At 38.1% G+C, this 22,265-nt stretch overlaps 1 protein-coding gene across 1 annotated transcript in view; it reads left to right on the plus strand.

Moving 5' to 3' along the window:
- Window positions 1-22,265, plus strand: part of LOC133969877 (protein turtle homolog B-like) — a 126,168-nt gene that overhangs the window by 41,860 nt on the left and 62,043 nt on the right. Inside the window, exons 2-3 of the mRNA XM_062406584.1 lie at window positions 12,455-12,646; window positions 20,652-20,798. Coding sequence (XP_062262568.1) covers window positions 12,455-12,646; window positions 20,652-20,798 — 339 coding nt within the window. The remainder of the gene's footprint in view (window positions 1-12,454; window positions 12,647-20,651; window positions 20,799-22,265) is intronic.

Raw genomic sequence — 22,265 nt, forward strand, 5'->3', positions numbered from 1 at the left:
TGCTTTAAATGAATGATTTCACAGCTTTTGAAAAAGTACATGATACATGTTGCAATGCTTGGAGGCAATGAAGTTAAAATTGCAAAAGTAGTGTGTGTGTGTATACATGGAGCAAAAGTTTAGCTGGAAATGAATTACTCAATCCTAACAGAGAAGTCTGGAAGCATTGGTTATGATAATGTGTTTTTTGCTATTTGCAGCAAAGAGGAAACAGAAGGCTTGCACAGTAAACCTCATATGAGGCACAGCATCGGATAAACTGTATATGAATATGAACCGGTAACTAATGGGGTATCAGAGGACACAGCGGAGGTAATAGTATATATGGATGTATTGCAGAACAGCAGAAAAGCAGGGCAGATCCCTGGCCCCTGCTCTGTAATAGCAAACCAGGTTTGAAGGAAATATAGCTGGATTATTTATTAGTACTTTTTAATAGTTATCTATCAAAATCACAGTTTATAAATTGATTATAGTGTACCAATGTGACATTGTAAAACATAGGCAACCTGTGCAGTTTGTAGACATTGTGTTGTAAGAGGAAGTTGTACGGGCTCATCATAGTGAGATCGTTTAAATAGGTTATAACATTACATGTCATTTAGCTGACGCTTTTGTCCAAAGCGACTTACATTTTTAGTACACTCAACATTTATGAGGGGTTTAGGGGTTCAGTATCTTGCCAAGGACACTTAGGCATGCAGATGGGAAAGAGTGGGATTTGAACTGGCAACCTTCTTGTTGCAGGACACCCGCTCTATCCCCTAGGCCACGCTCTCCGTTATATGTTATATCTTGTTTAATGTAATTTAATGGGTAGCCATGGTACAAACCAATGAAAGGGTTCACTTTTTAAGCCTCTGCGCCAGCGAGGGTAAGTGATTACATTTCAGGGCTCAAAGGTAAGAGTCCCAGTGACCTTATATGATTATGCCAAAAAAATATTATGTAGAAATATGTACACAGAAACTGCATGGGTTGACAGATGGGTAACTAATGGGTCAGCTCATCACCTGCTTGGACTCAAAACATGAAAGACAGGCTTTATAAGTCTTTCCCATGAAAATGCTGTTCAGCTCAGTGCTCATGCATGCTTAAATATGTGAAATAATGGAACAGAGATAAATAAAGGGTTCACTATAGCCTAAATGATGTCATTGTCATGGCATGGTGAAATATGTAAATGATTCAGGATGTAGAGAAGGTCATCCATTCACTGCAAGGTTAGTTGTTGCATTCCTCCAGTGTTGTGTTCAGTGTATGGTTGTCCAACATTTGTATTAATTAATGGGAGGTAAATTGTTCAGCATTTTATATTTTGGAGCTTTATAAATGCAAAACAATCTTCAAATTAGCTTTTTTAACATTTTTAATATACACAAAGGTCCAGTGGTAGCTCAGAGGTTGTTCCCCCTACAAAGATCTACTGGCTAATTAAAGTAATCTAACTTTTATCACAGGGGAGATTATTAATCATAATTTGACCAAAATAGTTAAGTGATGTCTGCAGTTGTGTTGGAAGTGTTGGAAGTGGTCATCAAGATTAGAAAAGCGCTATATAAATACAAAAAACATTTACCATTTATTTTAATAGTGTTAATTGTGTAATGCACAGGGTTGTTGTTTTTTGTAATAATTGCAAATCAAGTAAACTCATGGTTCATACACCAGATGTCAGAGCCACTTCCCTTTGCTTTTGACTGTGTTTGCAGGAGGATACACTTATACTATATGCGTCATGAAGGTCAAGAATCAATATCTATATCTCAAGTTTTGAATTTGGCCTCCAGACATTCTTGGACATGATAGAGTTTGTGCTGTCAAGATGAGTGAAACACTGTATCTACACATATATATAGTGTTGTAACCGTGTTACGTTGTGTGAGCTGGTGTTAACTGGACTGGTTTGAAGTGACCTGTTCAAATAATCATTGTAAAGAACTATATTTGTGACCAGACTTTTGTGTTTATACAGTATGTGGCCTCAATATATAAAGCTGGGCAGTGTTGTTAGACTCCCTGGCTAAGAGCATCTGGTAAATGCTACAAGTATACATTTCACTGTGTAGATATTCTTGTGTTATCAAATAATATTTTTGACTGCTATGACACACACAATTTTAATATAGATACTGGAAGTGGTGTTATCATGAACAAGCAAGGAAAGCTGAAGCTTGTAATTCATGCTGGGAGCCCAACAGATGCAAAAATATTTGTGGTCATGATTTCTGACAACAATTCATTAGCACATAGTCAGCCCATAATGTGTAGCATTTATTCCTATTCAATTTTCCCTCACTTACCAAACCAGGCTTCACTCTGAGGGGCTCCAAGTGTCAGTCTCTGTGGCAGCCTAGAGTTCGAGGGTGTTTCCACCATCACAAATGAATTGAATAGATGTGCCACAGTGTGATTCAGCTGCTGTGTTGAGAGAACATAGAGCCTTCATCTAAACAACGAGTGAAGAGTTAACACAGTAACAACTGTATTTTTGACCACCTACTGATTAAAACACAGCAGACTTGAACTTTAGTAATATTAATAAAAGATGGGTCTCCTGTAGTTATACAACACAACATAACTTATTTTACAGACAGAGAAATTATTGGTTAGCTTTACATGTTACTGACAGGCACAACGATGAACACTCGAACACTCCCAGTATTGAGAGTATATATTTGCTATAGCTCATTGTCACCAAGTTACGCTTGCTTGTATGTTAGCATTCTTGAACTTGATCGTCCGTTGATCCACCCTCAGTCATCTGACCTTAATTCCAGCCAGTCAGCAGGAGGTAAGACGCTCAAAATCATGTCTTTGTCCTCAGACATGACAAAATCCAAGACTCTTACTGTAGAGGTTCAAAAGTCTTTCATAAAAAAAAAAAAAATTCCTTATTACTCTTGGCTATGGAACAGTAGTCCCCCGTGTTCATTTGCTAAAAGAAGTCTTACCTTATAAGTCAAGTAACTGGTGTAAGAAAATAGCAAATAAAATAAAATAGAAATGCATTTTTAAATATGTAAATGCTTCATAAATGGATCAATGTTTCAATGTCATTAAAGACATTTCGTTTCAAGATGCCTTTGTTTGCTTTTACTTTACCCTCATATATACATTGTATGGTAACAGTCATGACAATTTATATAATGTCTGATTGTAACACAGCTCTGGCTGTTGGATTGACTCTGTTTTTTGAACCATCCACAGTTATACCATGTATTAATCTGTGACTACATCCAGTACATAAGATGATTAAGGTTCCCTGTGGAGACGATAGTATCCATCTGCGCCCTGAGAGGCTACAAGACACTCCCCGTATTGAAATACCATTGGTCGTTTTTAATGCTGATGTCAAACATGGGTAATGTCAAACCCAATATCTATTTAGTAGGCGTTGCTGCACCTGTCACATTGAACAGGGCTAGACCTTCTTGCAAACAAATATAAGAAATAGGGGAGTTTTGGTTTCCTCCATAAACAGTCAATCAATTTAAAGGTTATTTAATCCTACCTGGACTACAAACAAGTTTTGTCTACAATTAATTTGTATCTTGATCGTGGGGGTGTAATGGCTAGATGCTGTGGAGAGGAGTCTGTATCAAAGTCCATCTACTCTAAAATCCTGGATGAAATCCAAATTGTGTCTCCTCAAGTACAAATTACATGTTACAAAATATAAATTAAGTAGTGATACTGCCAGTTAGTCTGGTTTTTGTATTTTTATAGCATTGAAAGGAGACAGAGACACTTCATGTCAGATAATTACAGAAAAAGACAACTATAAGTATAATATATAATAGCTATTTAAAAAAACAAGAAAATATGAACCCACATTTTAAATCACTAGCACTTATTAAAACAAACTAAATTGTATACATATTAAATCTGCTTTAATTTGTCAATAGATTACTATAGATTACTAATTCTAATTTGGGCAAAGCTATTTCACCCAATTAAGTAAATTGTTTGGGAATGTTTGATGTTCATCTGACTGTTTGAAGTCCTGGCTTCCACCCCTGAGTTGTGACACAAACAAATCTGAATTTACCCCCGGGAATTTGCTAGAACACTGTCGATAAGAATCAGTGCAAGTAAAAGTGGGTCATCGAGAAGGACAGGATTATTGGACAAAATACTTGCTGGACGTTCTGTTGACAGCAGCACTAAAATTTGTTGACCTGGAGTCTTTTTGTCTAACTGAGACAAGACAGATTCTCCTTGACCTGTGGCTTTGGTTGTTTGCATGAGCTTACAAATGGAAATTGCATCCAGGAATAAATGCATTAGAATATCAACTTTATTGTCCAGATTACAAACTGCATTTCGTGGTGCAGCATTGTAAAGAGGACCAACATAATAACTTGTAACCTTTCTTTGCCTCAGTCCAAATGATACAGAATGGATCAGATGCTGCACCCTGCAAAGACCTCTTTTGAATCCCAAACGATGAGAGATGCTCGCTTGTAGGCAAGCAGAATTAGGTCAAGTCTCCCACCCTTTGGTGTAGTATTAGTGTTTTAAGCCAGGCTGGTGTATTTGAGGATTGCAGCTCAAGCTGACAAACACAAATGAGCAATGCATTTTCCCTAAGCACACTGTTTAAGCAAACATCTTTTTACTTTTTGGATGTAGCGTTCTGTTTTTCTTCTCATTTAAACTGAGTCTGTGCTTCAAACACGCCACCGTTCAGAATAAATTCATACTTGCTGCTGTTACCCAAATGGATTCCTTCTCCCTGCAAGGAGCATTTGCACAGTGAATATTCTGTAGTTTGCATGGTTTGCACATTTAGCTTTTTTGATCTAGAACTGTAATGTAGTTGTCTTTGATCCCACACAGGGGAATATACTCTCTTTACAGCCTCTTCAACTGCTTTTTGGTTTGGAAACTATTTTGATGTATTTAGAAATGCAGCTGTCTTTTGTTATGCTCAGTCCTCTTGCTAGTATTCTGTTTCAGTATGGGTGTGTATGTAGTGTCAAATTAATCAGCATAGTCATTTGGTATTGAGAGTTTTTCTTTCCCTCTGATGAGAATAAAAATAAAATGTGCTGGTGCACACATATAAACGTGAGCATTTCTAATAAATCAAATACACCTTAGATTCACTGTTTTCCATTTGACATGTTGCAACTGTATGCTCTTTGTAGCCACTGCTTAACTGAGTCCCAAGATTTAAGCCTGGAGATTTTGGCAGCAGATGGTGGAGTTTAGAGGCCTAGCGACAGACAGAAATAGGAAACGTTAGTTTGGTTCATGTCAGTCAGGTTTACATGCAAATTTAGCATAGCAAGGCTTGAGGGATCCGATTGTTTGACAGTCTGCTAGCTCATGAGACCTAAAGGGATAGTTTGCTGAAAATTCTCTTATTATCTACTCACCACTATGCTGATTGAGGTGTTTGAGTCCTCAAAACATAATTTTTTAGGTTTCAGGGGTAAGCTTTGTTACAGCTGAATCCAATACAATTGAAGACAATGGTGACGCCTTCTTCAGACGTAATAAAACCACAGAAAAAACCCAACATGCCTCCATACTGCTCTTGTGGTGTCATCCAAGTAGGGGTGCTCGATTATGGGAAAAATCATAATCACGATTATTTTGAACAATATCAAAATCACGATTATTTAAATGATTATTAATATGTGCCCTTATTCTGAAGTCTATGCTTTATTTTTTTTATAATTTACGGTTCCGGTAAACACCAATGACGGCTGTGTGTCTTATTCCTCCATGAAACCAGGATATCGGTGCCCGGTTATTCAAAGCCTTAATGATGGCAACCCTAACACTCTATGACCGGTCTGAACAGCCAGGCGGGAGCTTGAGAATAGCGGTGCACGGTGCGGCGGGACATGGTCTGCTACTGCCCTCCATGCTTTTCCACTCGTGCTGTTTTTTCCACCGCCGGTCACCACACACACAACTCGCCTCCTTCACTTTACTGCTGCTTGAGAGTGAGAGCCAGTCAGCTGGGCCGCTGAATGCTTTGGGGGAAGGACTGAATTGCGCATGCGCGTCTCTTTTGAAAAAAATGGCAAATAATCGTTTCAACTCGATTATAGTAATTTGGAGATCGTTTGACCCCATAATCGTAATTACGATTAAATTTCGATTAATCGAGCAGCCCTACATCCAAGTCTCCGTAGGCCCCAACCTTTATATTTGACTTGAAACAATGTTATTTACATTGTGTTTTATGCCTAAATATCCGCTGATATCTTCCTACGAGGTGGATTCACAGACCATCGGACACACCATTGTGTGGCTATGGCTATGGCCACCAGCTTAGCCATTTCCTGTGACCTTGTTTCTTATTTGTAAGAATTTTTTTTACTTTAGTGGAAATGAGGGTTCTGACATTTATGGCTAATCGCTGACCGGGGTTAGGAGACTAGTTAGAAGTGGCAGTGCCTTGAATAGATTTGGCACGGGATGGGTGCCGCCCTGCTGGTGAGGAGGGCTGATCCGCTGACCTCTCTGTGATGTGCTGGGAGGTGACATGTAAAATATATTTACACTTAGCAGTAAAGTTCAAAGACGTGTAGCTCAAAATGTTGTGGCCATTTGATGTTTATTATATGCCTCTAATGCTCTGTGCACCCTCATGGCTTCGTGGGCTGGCTGTCAGCATTATTAATGCCTCCATTCATTTCACAGTGCTGACGTTTTATTACCACCACAATTTGAGTTAAACTTTGGAATAAGATACACAAAGACTAAGTGCAGGTGCAAGAATGATAGGCTGTATGATAATGCACCGGCCTTGCTATAGTCATCAATAATTTATGTTGCATTGTGTAAAAATCTCATTTCTTTTTCATTTTTGGTTGGCACTTAGCAGAGTGGGCCAGTTGTCACTGCTAGACAGTGCCAGGAACGAGCTATGGGACCAGCTGAGACAAGGACAGGGGAAGCTTGTATATATGCTCGGTTTTAACTGCCAACACACGGAGTGTCAGATTGAAGAGTATGCTGGAGTGTGTTGTGCCGTACTTGGATTGTTTATTTATTGCACTGACTGAATCTTCATGCACGGTATCATTTGTCACCTTGTTTAAATATAGAAAAGCAGTTTTCTGTGAGCGTTGAATGTAAAAATGAGTCATTCTGCACTGTCACATACAATCTCATGTGTGGTCTATTAAATTCTCATATATTTTCTAATATGCTGTTGTCAAAGAGAACCAACGCTTATCTATGGTACCTCACGGCCTGGAAGCAAATATCACTTGTAAATCACTCTGGATTTTTAATTGCATTGTACTGGAACATCGTGAAATTCGGTACATCATGAACACTCAAATATCACACTCCCCAACTTGTAAATTAAAGCTTACGGTGTAAAGTCAGACAGAAAACCAGTTATTATCATGACTTATACCGCACAGTCTCTTTTCCCGATCCAGAATAAGGGGGAGTTTTTTGTCAACCAGTCAATAATATAGCTGAGTTATTTAAATGACCTTCAATGTCTCTTCGCTGTCATTGCAGCACATGCCTTTCTGCTCACACTGTCCCAATGATAACATGATCAGGGTCTGTCTCTGCAGTTGAAATATACATTTCAGTGACTGATAAACACAGAACACTATAGATTAGTTCAATTAGAAAATAAAAAGGGGGAAGAATCTTATGAAATTTCACAAGTGGATTCATCTCCATCTGGATGTCACACATTATAAATTTGAACATGAATATTTGAACCCCCCCGTCATTTGACAAAACATTCAAATCTCAAGTAAAGTCAGCCCTACAACTATTGATGTAGAATGAATGAGATGCATTAAACATCTATATTTTCCTGCCTTGATTTAGTTGGTAGTGCAGTACGGTATACTGATCTGATAGGGAGTTCAACTATGACACAAAAGAACCTTCCCTTTCTGTTCCTTCTTGCTAAGACTCTTGGTTGTGTTGTGTGTATCTGTGTGTGAGAGTGCACCTCAGTGATTAAACCTTGTGATGGTGCCCTCCCCATGGACTTTGATTGTCAATGAGCTAAACCCTTACGGGGAGGTGTGGGTGGTGGTGGTGGTGGAGGGGGAGAGAATCAGCTCTGCTTCTCCTCTCAGTCTTCTGCTCTCTCGCTCCCTCTCCATCTCATCAGATATAAACAGTGAAGTCATACCTTCCAAGGGGCCTGTTTTTGTGCTAGCTGTGATGATGTCACCAGCAACCAATCAACACGTAGCTCAGCCAGAGGTAGCATGTGTGCGTATGTGTGTGTGTGTAAAGGGGGTGGAGGTTTGGATGAGGGGGGGCACCACTGGGAAAAGCACACTTGCTCGGTTATTATCTGGTTCTGCCAGCAAGCATGAGCGCACAGATGCAAATCAAATGATGAATCCACAGGCTGCCTCTGATACACACAGCCTCTTAGTGATGTAATACTGCATATATACGGCTGATATTCTATTCCTGGTACGAGATGGAGCTGTAACAGATGTCAAGTTGGAATTAGCGATCCGTATTGTTAATCATGTGATCACAGATAGTCCATCATTGTGCATGATATTTCACAAGGTGACTGCAGTGTTCTCATGAAATTTTTAATGTGTGCTATGCCTTCAAACTCAGCTCAGCTGGCACATTTCTATGTACATCTGCAAGAGTTTTCATTATATTGGACACACATTCACAGTCAAGTCTAACCTTTAACAATTTGTTGCTTTTTTATATTGACCTCAGTTCAAGGTTACTACAGGCTTTCCCCTCTTTTCAGTGGATCAAAATATGCATTTAAAAGATCAGGCTGTCATGTCAAGACACTGTTGAAAATGTACTGGTGGCCTTGAATAGTTTTTCAATTATGACAGCAATGTGATTTGTTTGTCTGCTCTGCAGCGAGCATACTCTGGTAATTGCAAAATGGAGAAACACCAAGTGTTGCTTTTGAAGCTAACAGAATGTCATTGTGTTTTTAAACCTTGTTCTTGCTGTTAAATGCAGCACTGCTCTGCTGGAGGATGTAGGTGGAGGAAATGTTTCGCTGCTAATAGCCCCTGCTCATCTCGTTCTCACTGTTTCTAATATAATAAGACTGCTCTTATAAGAGTCAGTGAAGTGTTGTGATGAATAATTTGGATATCACCCCCCCTTTAAAATCCAGCTACAAAAACTTCAATATACCTTTCAGGCTAAATATTATTAACATTATGGTAAGTGTTTATTTGTCTGGAGGTCAATTTCCCATGTTGCATGAAAAGAATACAGACTTAAACAGTTATTTGATTCAGTTTTGTGGTTCCTGAATCAATTTAGAATAATTTCTGCTCATATAATCCATACAACAGTCATAGTTTTTAGATGAATAAAGTGTGATAAATCTGCTCTTTTATATTTTTTTACCTCTGCCAGGTAGGTTATGTTTTTGTTTTGTTAACAAGATTATGCAAAAAATTACCAGACATAGTAACATGAAACTTGGTGAAAGGATGGGGTATGGGTCAGGGCAGAGGTTGGTGCAGATAAGAGTAAAGGGCGCAACCAGAAATTTTGTTTGACTTTTTCTGCAGCATTTCCCACTGAAGTTTTTACATCTAGGGCATTTCAACTTTATTGTTTATTAGTTAACATGTCGAGGAAAAGTTCTAGACTCCTGCAGCAATGCAAATAAATCAGGCAGCTCGGGACCAATCCAGCAAACAGTCTGCTGCATGCAGTTTTGCAGTGACGATGTGTGTCAGTAGGGAAGAGAAGGAGAAGATAACAGATCTCTTTTTGAGTTTTTTTTACAGGTTTGGTTAACAGTTGTGGCAGAAAACAACCCAGGTTGACCAATCTTGTGGTCCTCATGTGGTGTCCCTGAAGTTGCCATAGGGACAGAAAAGGCTGAAACTAAATCTACAGAACAAATATGAAACAATGAACAAATGATTGACCTGCTTGGATGAAGCTACCTGTCAAGACAAACCTGTGCATGTGTACTGAGGTGAACCGGAGCTGTTTTTAGGCAGAGGGGGTCACTACAAATCTTAATCATGTTTAAAACAAAACTTCAGTTTTGTTCTGATGCCCAAACCTTTGCAAATAGTGTTGTGCACATTCGCACCTCTCCTGAACAAGTTCAAAGTTCAGTTCATACAAGTAAACATGAATAATTCATGTTCATAGTTCACCACTTAAAATCTGAACTAGTTCATAGTTCAATTAATTTCATAGTTTTAAGGTGGAAAGTGAGGCACCCGGCTGTTCACACCGGACGCGCATTTCTCAGCGCTGGTCAGCCCGCGATTCTGCTTTCTCTGTTTGTTGTTTAATGTAATTCGTTCAATGTACTGGTTTGGGGGTATATGATGATGGTCTACATACAATCAAACAATCCAAATATTTATTAAGTATCAATATACTACAGCTCAAGCTTTGCACTCGCAACCACTGTATGTATGGCATTTGTATAAATAAAGCTTCATATTGCCGCTGAAATATTTTCTTCTGCCTTGCCAGAGTAGTTTGATAGCACCACAACTATGGAAGAGTTGTAGTGAATTTTTTCGTTCATTTTCCTGACATCTGGTCTAATAAATGATTTTAGTCCTTTGGTTGGTCTCGTCTTGTTAATAGTTTCCAGACTCCCATTTTTGCTCTGCTACAGAGTATAACCCCAAAACTTGTGATTTGTCCCTTGTCTTGTTCTTGAAATGGATGAAGTCTCATTTGTTACTGGTGCACACAACTTGTTACATCATGGTACACTGTTTGCTTTCACCAATGAGAGACCCGGCAGGCAGAAGGCTGTCATCTGTGTGCAGAATAACCTATCTGCCTGCCTGGCTTCCTTACAGGTCAAAGAGGGATGAGCAGTGAGTACATCTGATTAGCCGTATCGACTGGTAAAACGCTACCACACCAGGTTTCCACTCATAAAACCAAGCTACATAGTAATTAGCCTGGGATCAATGTGGCTGTCCAGCATCTAGCCTGCAGATGCACAGTTTCAGTGGGATTGCTCCATCAATGTGCCAAGGAGTGAATTATTTTAAGGGAAAGGTTAAACATCACATTACCTCTCATGTTTTTGTCTGCCCACATTCTGTCAGACCAACACGATGAAATGTGTCTGTCAAGATAGATCCAATGGAGGTGTCTGAAAGTGCACCAGTAGTCTTTGCTGTCATGATTGATGGAATTTGTGGCTTAGCACATTTCTTTTATCGCAGACAGTCACGTTCTTGGTAACTTTTCTCTTGATTTCCAAGGAAGGCTCATTGGTATGGAGATGAATAGATATAATATAATATTGTAATCAATAACCAAAACAATATAGTTGAAAAAACTAATATAATACAAACATATGAAATCATCCTTTTAAACAAGAAACCCGATTACCCCAATGATGCTTTCTGTATTTACTAGATCTGTTCCAGCGGTAAGTCTTTTTCTTAGCAACGATAACTTTAGGTCAGACTAAAGTACTGTTCAGACATGAGCTAAGAATATATGCTACTAATAATGTAGCCCTACTGCCAACAGTATTAAGAGCCATAATGTATGTATGTATTTGCTATGTGAATGTATAGTATGCATAATCCAAGACATCTTAGCATTGTTAAGTAAATAAAAGCCCATTATGTACAAAATAAATACTAAAAAGAAAACTAAAAGCAGTGAGTACAGGAGTGTTACTGACTGGCATGGTCGTCACAGTGGGTAGCTGGTGTTTGTACTTGTTTGGTAACTGCTCAGAGCCAAAAAATAGTCTAGCACATACCGCCCACGTCAAACAGCCAACTATCTTTTATTCCCTTCGCAGTCCTTATACCAAGCTAATACAGTGGAAACTGCTTACAGTGATCACGTTTGTCCCGGGCCAAGTTGATAAATTGATCACTATAAGTAAGGTTGATAACTATAACAAATTACATAGCTTCAGTATGATAATCCCCAAGCTTGAGGGAAAGGTTACAGCTTTGTTCATCCATAGAAATGGTTGATCACTATATCCAAGATCACTATATCCGGCTTCCTCTGTATAGCTCAATGCTGGCAGTAGATTCATATTAACACACATGAACGTGGCATCAGTTTGAAGATTTAACTGACCACCACAAAATCAACAAGTATATTTCAAATTTATTACTTCAAGCAAAGCTCTTCTTTTTAACTATAAGGACTGTTCAATATTAAAAAAGAAGCATAGGTCTTGTGATCACCACATAAAAATAAGATTAGTAATTATCAAACCCTAGAACAATAACACAAAAATATATATTTTTACTTTGTTTTCACAAATTTGATCTGAGTATGTAAAATCATCTTGCTTATACACAACTGTTCTTTCTACTGTTTGTATTGTGGTTACAGGAATATTATACATAGGAATATTGTACTGGCTTTGATGTGAATTTTATGAGTTTATATATATATATATATATATACACATGTAGCTCAAGGCTTCAAGTGGACTGTGAGTGTTGACTGGGCTGACCTGTGCATACTGTTTTACCAGGTGCCCACGGAGTGCGAGAGGAGCCCCAATTTGTGACGGCACGTGCAGGAGAGAACGTCATCCTGGGATGCGACGTGTCCCACCCCCTGAACGGCCAGCCCTATGTGGTGGAGTGGTTCAAGTATGGAATGCCCATCCCCTTCTTCATCAATTTTCGCTTCTACCCTCCTCACGTGGACCCAGAATATGCTGGTAAGATACTAACAACTGTCACATTTTGAAAGAAACTTAATGTTTGGCTGAAAAGCAGCTCTCTCTTGTTAGAGTTGTTGCATGTCTAACCACACCCAGCAGTGATGCTGTGGTTAAGTGAAACAAAACACATTTCAATTTATATTTAGTTGCTCTTCAAGATCTTACTTTAATGAAGAAATGTGCTCTACTTACTGCCACTTCACTTTGGTGTTTGAACTTCAGAATGATGTGCAAAAACGGCACCAAATTTTAAAGGGTCATTTGTTTGACTAAAATCTGAGATAGCATTTTTTACCCACAAGCATTATTTCAGGATTCAGAATAAAATGTATAAAATGTGATGTGGAACCTGAAGGGTTAATGCATTGCACACTGACAATGGACTTATGTTCAGTAAAGCAGTGGAAAAATTCTGTCCTTTTGAAATCACAAATATTTTAATCTTGGTGGATCCATTAATTCTCAATGAGAAAAGAGGAGATATGTAATTTTCTGCCGCTAGGGGTCTCTCATCAACATAATTACAAAACGCATCTTGAGGTTATTTGATCGTAATATATATGTTTGCAAACCAGTGTAGACAGCTCTAATGAGATGACATTTCCCTTGGAGATCAGATTATTTTTGTGTTGTGTTCAATGTGGACCTTTTGCTGAGGAGGTGAGAGGGCTTTTCTCCTCGCCTGCTTCTGATTTCCTTTCCTTCGATCACTGAACCTCAGGACTAAACCTTCCTTCTGCAATGCTTTTGATTCAAATTCGTGCATTCATTCATTCATATCATAAACAATTTAATGAGAGTTGGGAGAGTCAGTTCAAGACATTTTGCATAATCAATCCAATATATAAATTAGTTAAACTGCATTGCTCGACAGAGTGCAACAAGATAACAAAAAATTGATCATGATAGATTATTTTGCTTTGTTTTTACCCAAATCCATAGAATCTATATAGCCCACACAAATACAGCTTCAGACTCACTGTTAAAGTCCCAAAACGCAACAGCAGAAACACGAGGGAAAAATAACCCACTAAGAGGTGGCAGCATGAGTAGAGAAGGATATCACTTTTGGAGCAAGTGTCGCACACACACACACAGGCACACACACTGAAAACAATGTAATCCGATAATTTGTTAACTTTTCCAGCAACATTAAGGAAGGTTTCCTAAAGCTATTTAATCTATTCAAGGTTTTTGTCACTAAACATAATCTATATAATAGGTTCCACTATATACTGAATCATTTTTAACAATGAGTCACAAGTAAAAAATATTAAAATATGGTGTAAAAGTTTTACCCTAATTAGAATTTTTCTTTGTAACTAAATAGCATGTACTAATCTCCATATCCGCCTGAAAGCCATGGGATTGATCTGTCACTGTCTGCATCGGATACAATGAATTTTTTTTTTTAACTGTTGTTTATACTTCTTATCCCACCTGCCTCCTGCAGCAGGAATAAAAATTATCTGACTGACTGGAAAACAGAATATTTGTTTAATCTTTCTGTATCCCCACACACTTTGTCTCCATTGATTAGAGCACTGATCCCTGACAGGACTGGCTGTTACATTTTAGAAGCTATGGTCCTGATCACAAAAAAAAGACCAGTAGGATATGAATGAAATCCAAAGTCCCTGTCATAGGCAATTTTATGATTTGTCACTACCATGACAAAGATCCAAGAATGTTCTTGTCAGTGTGATATTGTGTAATAATATCAAATTAGAAAATGTATCTAGGGGATCAGATATTATTTGCTGTTAGCATTACATGTTAACATTCACTGACTAATACATGAAGTCACACACACAAAATTAGACACTTTAGTCACCAGTCAAATTCATCCTGAGGGAAACATAAATACACCAGTGCACCAAATGTCATGGGAGTGCATCTAGTAGTCATAGGGTCATACATATCATTTAAGTTCTAGATTTTATGGATTACACATTTCCCATTCGAAGCTCTTCCTGTGAGGCAGGGATGACAAACCTCCCGCAGACTATTTGATTTGGCCTGCAATATAATTCTTAAAAATGTACCTCATGACAGCAATCATTTTTCTCTGCAATAAAATAAAATAAAAAACAATCAGGGGGAAGACATGCCTCTTCGTTTTGTGTCATTGCTGAAGCAACCAGGGGAAAAAATTAATTCATTGTTGAAGTCAAGCCACTGTCTTATATAATAAAAGAGTCAAGTCTCATCAGCATCATTACAGCTGTAAAAAGTCACATGTGAGGACCTTGTTAAATGTAATGCTAATCAGTGGAGTTGGGTGTTCAACAGACAGCCACCACAAGATCACATTCTAACAGAAATTGTTATGCAGGCTACTAATTGCTGTCTTTGCAAGTCATGCTTTTCACTAGGAAAGGCATGACTTTAACAACATGCTTTTGGTTAAAGTCACCTGTGACTAGCATCATCATCATCATCATCATCATCATCACTACCAGTTGACATCAGATGCCATTCCAGCCATTTTATTAGAAAGGTTTGTGTCAGAACATGGTAGTGTAAGACCATTGTCAGGCCATACTGACAAAATGTAGAAATTAATCTTTTTTTAATACCATTTCGATAAAAGCATCCAGATTCTTGATTGAATTGAATTGAATCTATGAGGCAAACTAAACTGATTGAAGATAGATCAGAAACGTTCACACCTATAAGTTGCCATAATTTAAACTGTAGTGTCAGTACAAAATAAGGCCATGAGATCCAAGGAACTCTCTTTTTAGTCCTCCCTTATACAAATTGTAGTAAGGCATAGATCAGGGTAAGGATCTAAACCATTTCTAAAGCTTTAGTGTTCCCAGGATCACAGTGGCCTCTATAATTGTGTAATGGAAAAAGTTTGGAATCACCAGACTCTTCAGAGGTTTGGCTGTCCAGCAAAACAAGCAGGATCTTTGTCAGGGAGGCGACGTAGATCGTCACAGTCATTATCAGAGCTTCAGGATCAGGAGAATCACATCATTGTGCTAGAGTTCGAAGTGAAGAGAGTCTGAATAAAATATATACTCTGGCCTGATGTAACGGAAATTCTAATCTATAGGCAAATATCTTAACGTTGTGTCTAGTAAACACAACGTACAGCATTTCACCTCGCAAATACAATATTCACTTAGTTACTTTTGTTATAGAATATAGATCAGTGGGCAAATATGGCAATTTTATCAATTTACAATCTACAATGCAATAAGTCACTGTAAATAGTAAATCATGTTTCATGCCAAATATGGATTGCTGGTTAGTTCTTTAAGTTTGGAAAGAATAACACACAATACCGCAGTTTCTACAAGTCAACTACAAACTTTTGACTCTCTTTTTTTTTTTCATTATGAACCACCGCATCATTTGTGTTGATCTTCTTTATGTTTTTTCCCCCGTTAAAAGTATTTTTTTGGTAGTTTTTCATCGCAAATTCAAGGCAGAAGATGTTGCATCATGTTATGCCTTTGAGATAAATTGTGATTTGTGAATATGGGCTATACAGATACAATTTCATATATTGATTTACTCTTATTGCTTTCTTGAATCTCTTCATGTTTCATATTCCAGTGCTAAAAACACATCACTGTTATATCCTTTGGTGAGTCTGTGATTTATCTGTTAGTTTGAAATTGCATTAGCCAGCTACTGAAATATCCGTAACCACATGCAGACTGACATCAACCTCCCACTGTTGCCACTGCATTAAATCATGGAATAAAGTCACAGGTCATGGTCAGAGCTGCAAAGATATATAGAGACTTGCATTGTGCCCTTTTCAGATGTGAAGGGTTATTGAGTCAAGCCAACTACGGAAGCACTGTTTCCAAGATACCCATCTGCCCTGGTTTACAACTTAGTATTGTCTTATCTTTACAAAGAGGAGGAAGGAGAAACCCACAGTGAGAAGAAACGACTATATATAAATATTTTTCTGAAAAAGTGTAGAGAGGAAGAGGTAGAAATTCAGTGATAGCCATTCAGGAAGAAAGCTAGAGCAAAACTGGAACTTTACATTTTTGATGTTCTCAACCATTGTTGAAGATCTTGTAGGTGGTCCAGAAGAATGGTGAAATTGAAAAAAAAAAAATGACCTAACACAGCAGACATTTTCTGATGGTCATGAATCTGCTTTAAAGCTAATATTTTTGCCTTGAGTTTAAAATAACAGTCCTATGAGACATCTCATGAAACCAGTACAGTCTAACATGCATTGTTCTGTGCTTGTACTAAGAAAGGAATTATTGCTACAACACATTTGTTTGAACGTCTGTGCAGTTCACAGTATAAAAGTCACACTACCTTTGATGAGCACCTCAGCAGTGGTGGCATGTCAACCCACAGCAATTGCAATGCCCTCTTCAGTTATCACAGTTAATGTCAGTCATGAGTAGTAGAGCTCTGTGACAGGCTGCTATGTGTCAACTGCAAAAAGCTGATAAAATTTGGACAAAGGTCAAGGTCACTGATCCCTAACATAACGTCTCAGGAACAGCTTGCAGGCATTTTTTTTTTTATTTGTTGTACCATTGTTTGGAGAGAGAGATTCACTGATCAGTATTTTGTTGGTAGAATTGTTAAAGGTCAAGTTCATGTTGACCTCTTTTTCTTTTGAACGCTATATATCTAGATCATCCATAGGGAATTTCATAAGACCTGGCACAAACATTCACTTGGACTTAAGGATGACCTGATTAGAATTTGAGGTCAAAAGACAAAGAGATCAAGGTCACTGTGAAATTTTTGAATTTCTTTCCAACATTAACTTTAAGGGGGCATTAAAGTAAAAAACTAGTTCCTTATAAACCCAGCTCCCTGTGGCATTCAAGCTGCCGCTTGCAAATAATTAAGATGTCAAAGCAATAGTAAGGGTAATTTTTTTTTTTAAATAAAAAATAGGAAAATACATATATTTAATAATGATAAGACAATCCAAAAACATGTTTATTTTGACAAAGGCATAGTTTAGTGGGGTTGAACAAAAATAAATAAATAATCTGTTTAATGTGGTTAAAAACTGTGGTTTATGTCCAAATACAAACAAAAAATAGCATTCCCATCAGCCTCAGCTGCATTTTGTCCTTTGTGCTTATGTTAGCTTGCTAACATGCTAATGAAAGATAGTGAATATAACAAGTTTAGGTGAAACTACTATTACATTTATGCATTTGTAGAATCATCATGAAATATAAAGTTTGTATAAAGTGCTGAGATGACAATACAAGCTTAAACAACATACATTTTAAATGATAATAGTAACACGATCTGAGTTTGAATTGCTTTCTATTGCTACAAAGAGTAATAATGACATTTCATTGTTTTACATGTCAATCTCCCTGAGACAGTACCAACTTAAAGCTGGGGGGATAAGTTGTTTTGTACAATGAGAGATTACACCGGCTCCTTCCAAGAGACTTATATGGGGCAGTGAAATAACCCCAATGAAGAATATTAACCTTTAACAGGGAAATTCCTCTGCCTGGTTTAATAGTATCAAAGTGACACGTTGTCACTGGTTTGAAAAATTGACTTAATTTACACATTTTATCTGGAAATAGTCATAAAATGTCTGTACATCATCTAGTTTTCCTGATAGAAATAAGATTAAATAAAATGGTCTGCCAGAGCTGGGTTACATAGTGATGGCATCATCCCTGCTTCAGGTCTAAAAGACCGGCTTTCAAGATATGCTTTTCAGCCGCACTGAAGCCAACTGTATCTGTACAGTTATTTATGTCATGACATTTTTGCTCATGTCTTCATTGTCAGAAGTGTTCATATTTTTACTGCTGTGCTAATAGGCAGGTTAGCACAGCATTGGTAAAAGTTAAATCAAAATGAGATGATACATGTTCCGGAATTTAATTTGGGATCACAAAACAGTAGATGAAGAAGAAAAGGATATGCAAGAGGATGAAGCCCGGTGGGAAATTTAAGTGGAGTTCCACTATATGTTTTAAAACAAAGGAACTGCTTGTGTATTAATATGAAGCTAAGGATGAGGCTGATTGAACTTATTTTTTTTGTATTGTCAATGATTTCACACATCACACCTGCTGTTGAAAAGGTTTAAATTATTGAATACAGAATACAATTTGGGAGACCCTGTGTAGGCTATCTACTTAACATTTAATGATGTGTCATATTGCATGTACCATTAACATCCTAGCTTCAACCAACTTACCTCAAATCTTCTTCATGTGGCTTTAAAGTAAGTGATAGTAGGATAACAATTTGTACTTTTCAAATACAAATTAGTTCAACACTTCACTCAAGCTCCTGAAAATAGATTCAGCATTGGTAAACATTGCAGAAAAGTGTGCATCATAGCATTGCTGGTGTTTAAACACAACACCAGAGATTTTCTGCTATAATTGAGTAGGATGTGACCTTTGAAGTCACACAGCATTGAGGTCATGTCATCAGCTGCCAGTGAATATATGTACATCATTATCAATGCTGTGGTATATGATGGTGTTTGACATCGCAGTTACCCGCAGTATGTGTTTCTGTTTCCTTGATGTAGATAAAAGAGTAGACAGAATTCAAAATGGTATCCTGCCTATTTGCCTCATTTATATTTTAAGTGTGCATGAAAACAACCTTAGTTTAGGGATTCCAGAAATACTGTGGCAGGTTGTTATTGTCGAAGGTACATCTGAAACACACTGCTTATCTGGCGTTTAATTTAGTCCCAATCTGTCAAACATCAGTTTTTTTTATAATTGGTCAAAGTGACAAGTTGTCAACCGTTCATCTGGCTGCATGAATCTATTATGTACAGAAATGCAGGTGGTGCAACCCAACTTCAGGATATATGAAAAGACAAAATGATTTCTATCATGAGCTTTTATTGATGATTGTGCACGGGACAATGTGCAGAACAGTGTACACAAGATACAAATAATGTGTGTGATGTTTAGCCTCTCCTGCACTTATCATGGTTCACAACATAATTACGTCAAACTAGGAAGGTAAACATATTAAATCCCAAAATCTCTGAAGTTTTGACAGTAGAGAACTGATAAATTAGTCATTAAGGACCATTGTCATCCTGTTTCTCTACTCATTTTTCAGTTTTTTCCTTTAATTTGTCTCTGATCTGTATAAATAACAACTGAAGCAGACAAATATACAGTTATCTTCCAACTTACATTGGCAAATTACACCACTTTGAATGGCACTGAGGCAGCTGGCCCGGCACTGCTGCTTCTACCTGTTTTGTCATGCTAAAGAGGAGATTTATGAAGGTGAACAAAAATTAAACAGGAATACCCTCAAAATGGAGATGAGAGAAGAGAGTGAGGGGATTAATGAGGGACAGCCAGGCTTTGATAATGCTGATGTTTAGAGCCAGCATGTGCTCCCTGAAAGCACTTTGTTTAGCCCTTATTGCCAGTTGCCATCTGTTATGATCTAGTTGCCAGATTGCCCACAGCAACATCATCAATCTCCCTCTTTGAGCTTTTGATCTGTAAAAGTAAAAGCAGCTATTCCTGACTCTGCTCACCAATGCCTTATCTGTTTTGATGGACTGTGACTCCAGTGTAACCTAGAGCGTTCTCTGTTGTCATGTTGTCATGTTGGCTACTTTCCACTCCTCAAAGGAAGTAATGACCTGTCCTTGCCTCAATGCATCTCCAAAATAGAGCGCCATGCACAGAGATTTCCTTCAGCATTTACAGCCGCATTTTGTACCCTACTTTGATATTGTGCATCAACAGTGCTGCGGTGCCTTTGTCTAGAAACAGGTCTTATGGGTTGTCATGTTACCCTGAGGCTTAACCCACCACAGTGCTTTGTGATCCGTGCATATTTATATCTGATCTGTTCAAAGGTTGGTTCTCTCTTTAACATACATCTGGTGTTTCTCTTCTCTCTTCTCTTTGTTCGTTCGCCTCTCACCTGTGTCTTCCTTCCCCTCATTAAATTCAATCCATCCGTCCTTCTCACCTCTGTGTTCCTTTGCTGCTGACACCACATCTGCTTCTTGTTTGGCCAGGCCGTGCCATACTGCATGGCAAGTCCTCCCTGCGGATAGAGAATGTGCGTTCAGACGACCAGGGCTGGTACGAGTGTAAGGTGCTGATGCTGGAGCAGCAGTACGACACCTTCCACAACGGCAGCTGGGTGCATCTAACCGTCAATGGTAAGGACCATTAACCAATATTATCCAAACTGTTTGATATAACATCAGACTTATAAAAGGAAAAGACACTGGTGGAGAACCAGATGTGTGTGTTCTACATATGTGTGATTGATATGTGGTGATACAGGTATCCATCCTTTTTTTTTTTTTTTTTTTAAATGTGTTTATTATTTTCCAGAATGAAAAAGGAACACAGGACAATCAAAAATGAAAAGGATAAGAAAAAAAAAAAAAAAAAAAAAAAAAAACACCCCAAACTAACAGGATCAGCACATCCTAGTAAAGAATTAACAGAAGCCACAGTCATGACAATAAATTAAACATACAAATTTACAAACGACTACGCAAAGTGAAGAGTAAACTAGCAGATACACACAGCAGGCGTTTCACAATGATCCATACTTTAGTCCTTTCCTTGAAACAGTTGCAGTACAGGGTCCCACATCCTATCAAATATGTCTCCCCTGTCTTCATTATGAAGTCTCAGTCGCTCCAGGTGAAGCATATTTGCCATTTCTCTCAACCACTGATCGTACGTGGGTGCAATGTCAGACTTCCACCCACGAAGAATTATCTTCTTCGCGATCACAGTTCCAAATAGGATAGCTTTTTTCTCATATTTATTGGCAGAAGACAAAGGGGTGGTTGCCCCGAGAATGGCTACAAATGGATCCGGCTCCCAACATTTCCCATAAGCCGTAGAGAAGCAGTGAAAAATACTTTTCCAGTATGTGTACAGTTTGCTGCATAACCAAAAAGAATGCGTTAAGTTACCAGTCATAGACTTGCATCTGTTACAAATGGGTGAAACATCAGGAAAGAAACTGTGCAGTTTTTCTCTGGAATAATAGAGCCTATGCACCGTCTTAAACTGAATAAGGCAATGTCTGACATTCACAGAGCAATCATGTACACTTTTTAAACATTCATCCCATACTTCATCTTCCAGTTCTGCATTCAGCTCATCTGTCCATGCCTGCCTAAGACTCGCTGTGTTCAACTGTGTATTGTTGTGCAAGATCCGGTAAAAGAACGAAACCGCCCCTTTAGCAGTAGGTTCAAATTTGTTTATTGCCTCAAGGGCCTCATGCTCTACCAGTATTTCAAAGCCAGGTAAATGCATCCTGACATAATTCCGAATTTGAAAGAATCGAAAAAGGTCAGATTTAGGAATGTCATATTTAGCTACAAGTTGTGGGTATGAGGCAAAAATACCGTTAATGTACAAATCACCTATGTTGCAATTGCCTTTCCGCTTCCAGAGAAGGAAAACACTCTCAGACAGACCTGGTAAGAAGGAATGGTTTTCACATATTGGGGTATCCAAATAGGTTTTTGGAGCCTCAATGTAATGTTTTATCTGCTTCCAGATTCTTATGGTGTTGCCAATTACAAAGCTGTTATTAAAGCATGCCTTTTTAACAGCAGTGGGACTGTTAAGAAGAGCGGACAGTGAGGTTTTTTTAC

The sequence above is a fragment of the Platichthys flesus genome, chromosome 15 (assembly GCF_949316205.1).
Source record: "Platichthys flesus chromosome 15, fPlaFle2.1, whole genome shotgun sequence".
In the NCBI taxonomy this organism is placed as follows: Eukaryota; Metazoa; Chordata; class Actinopteri; order Pleuronectiformes; family Pleuronectidae; genus Platichthys; species Platichthys flesus.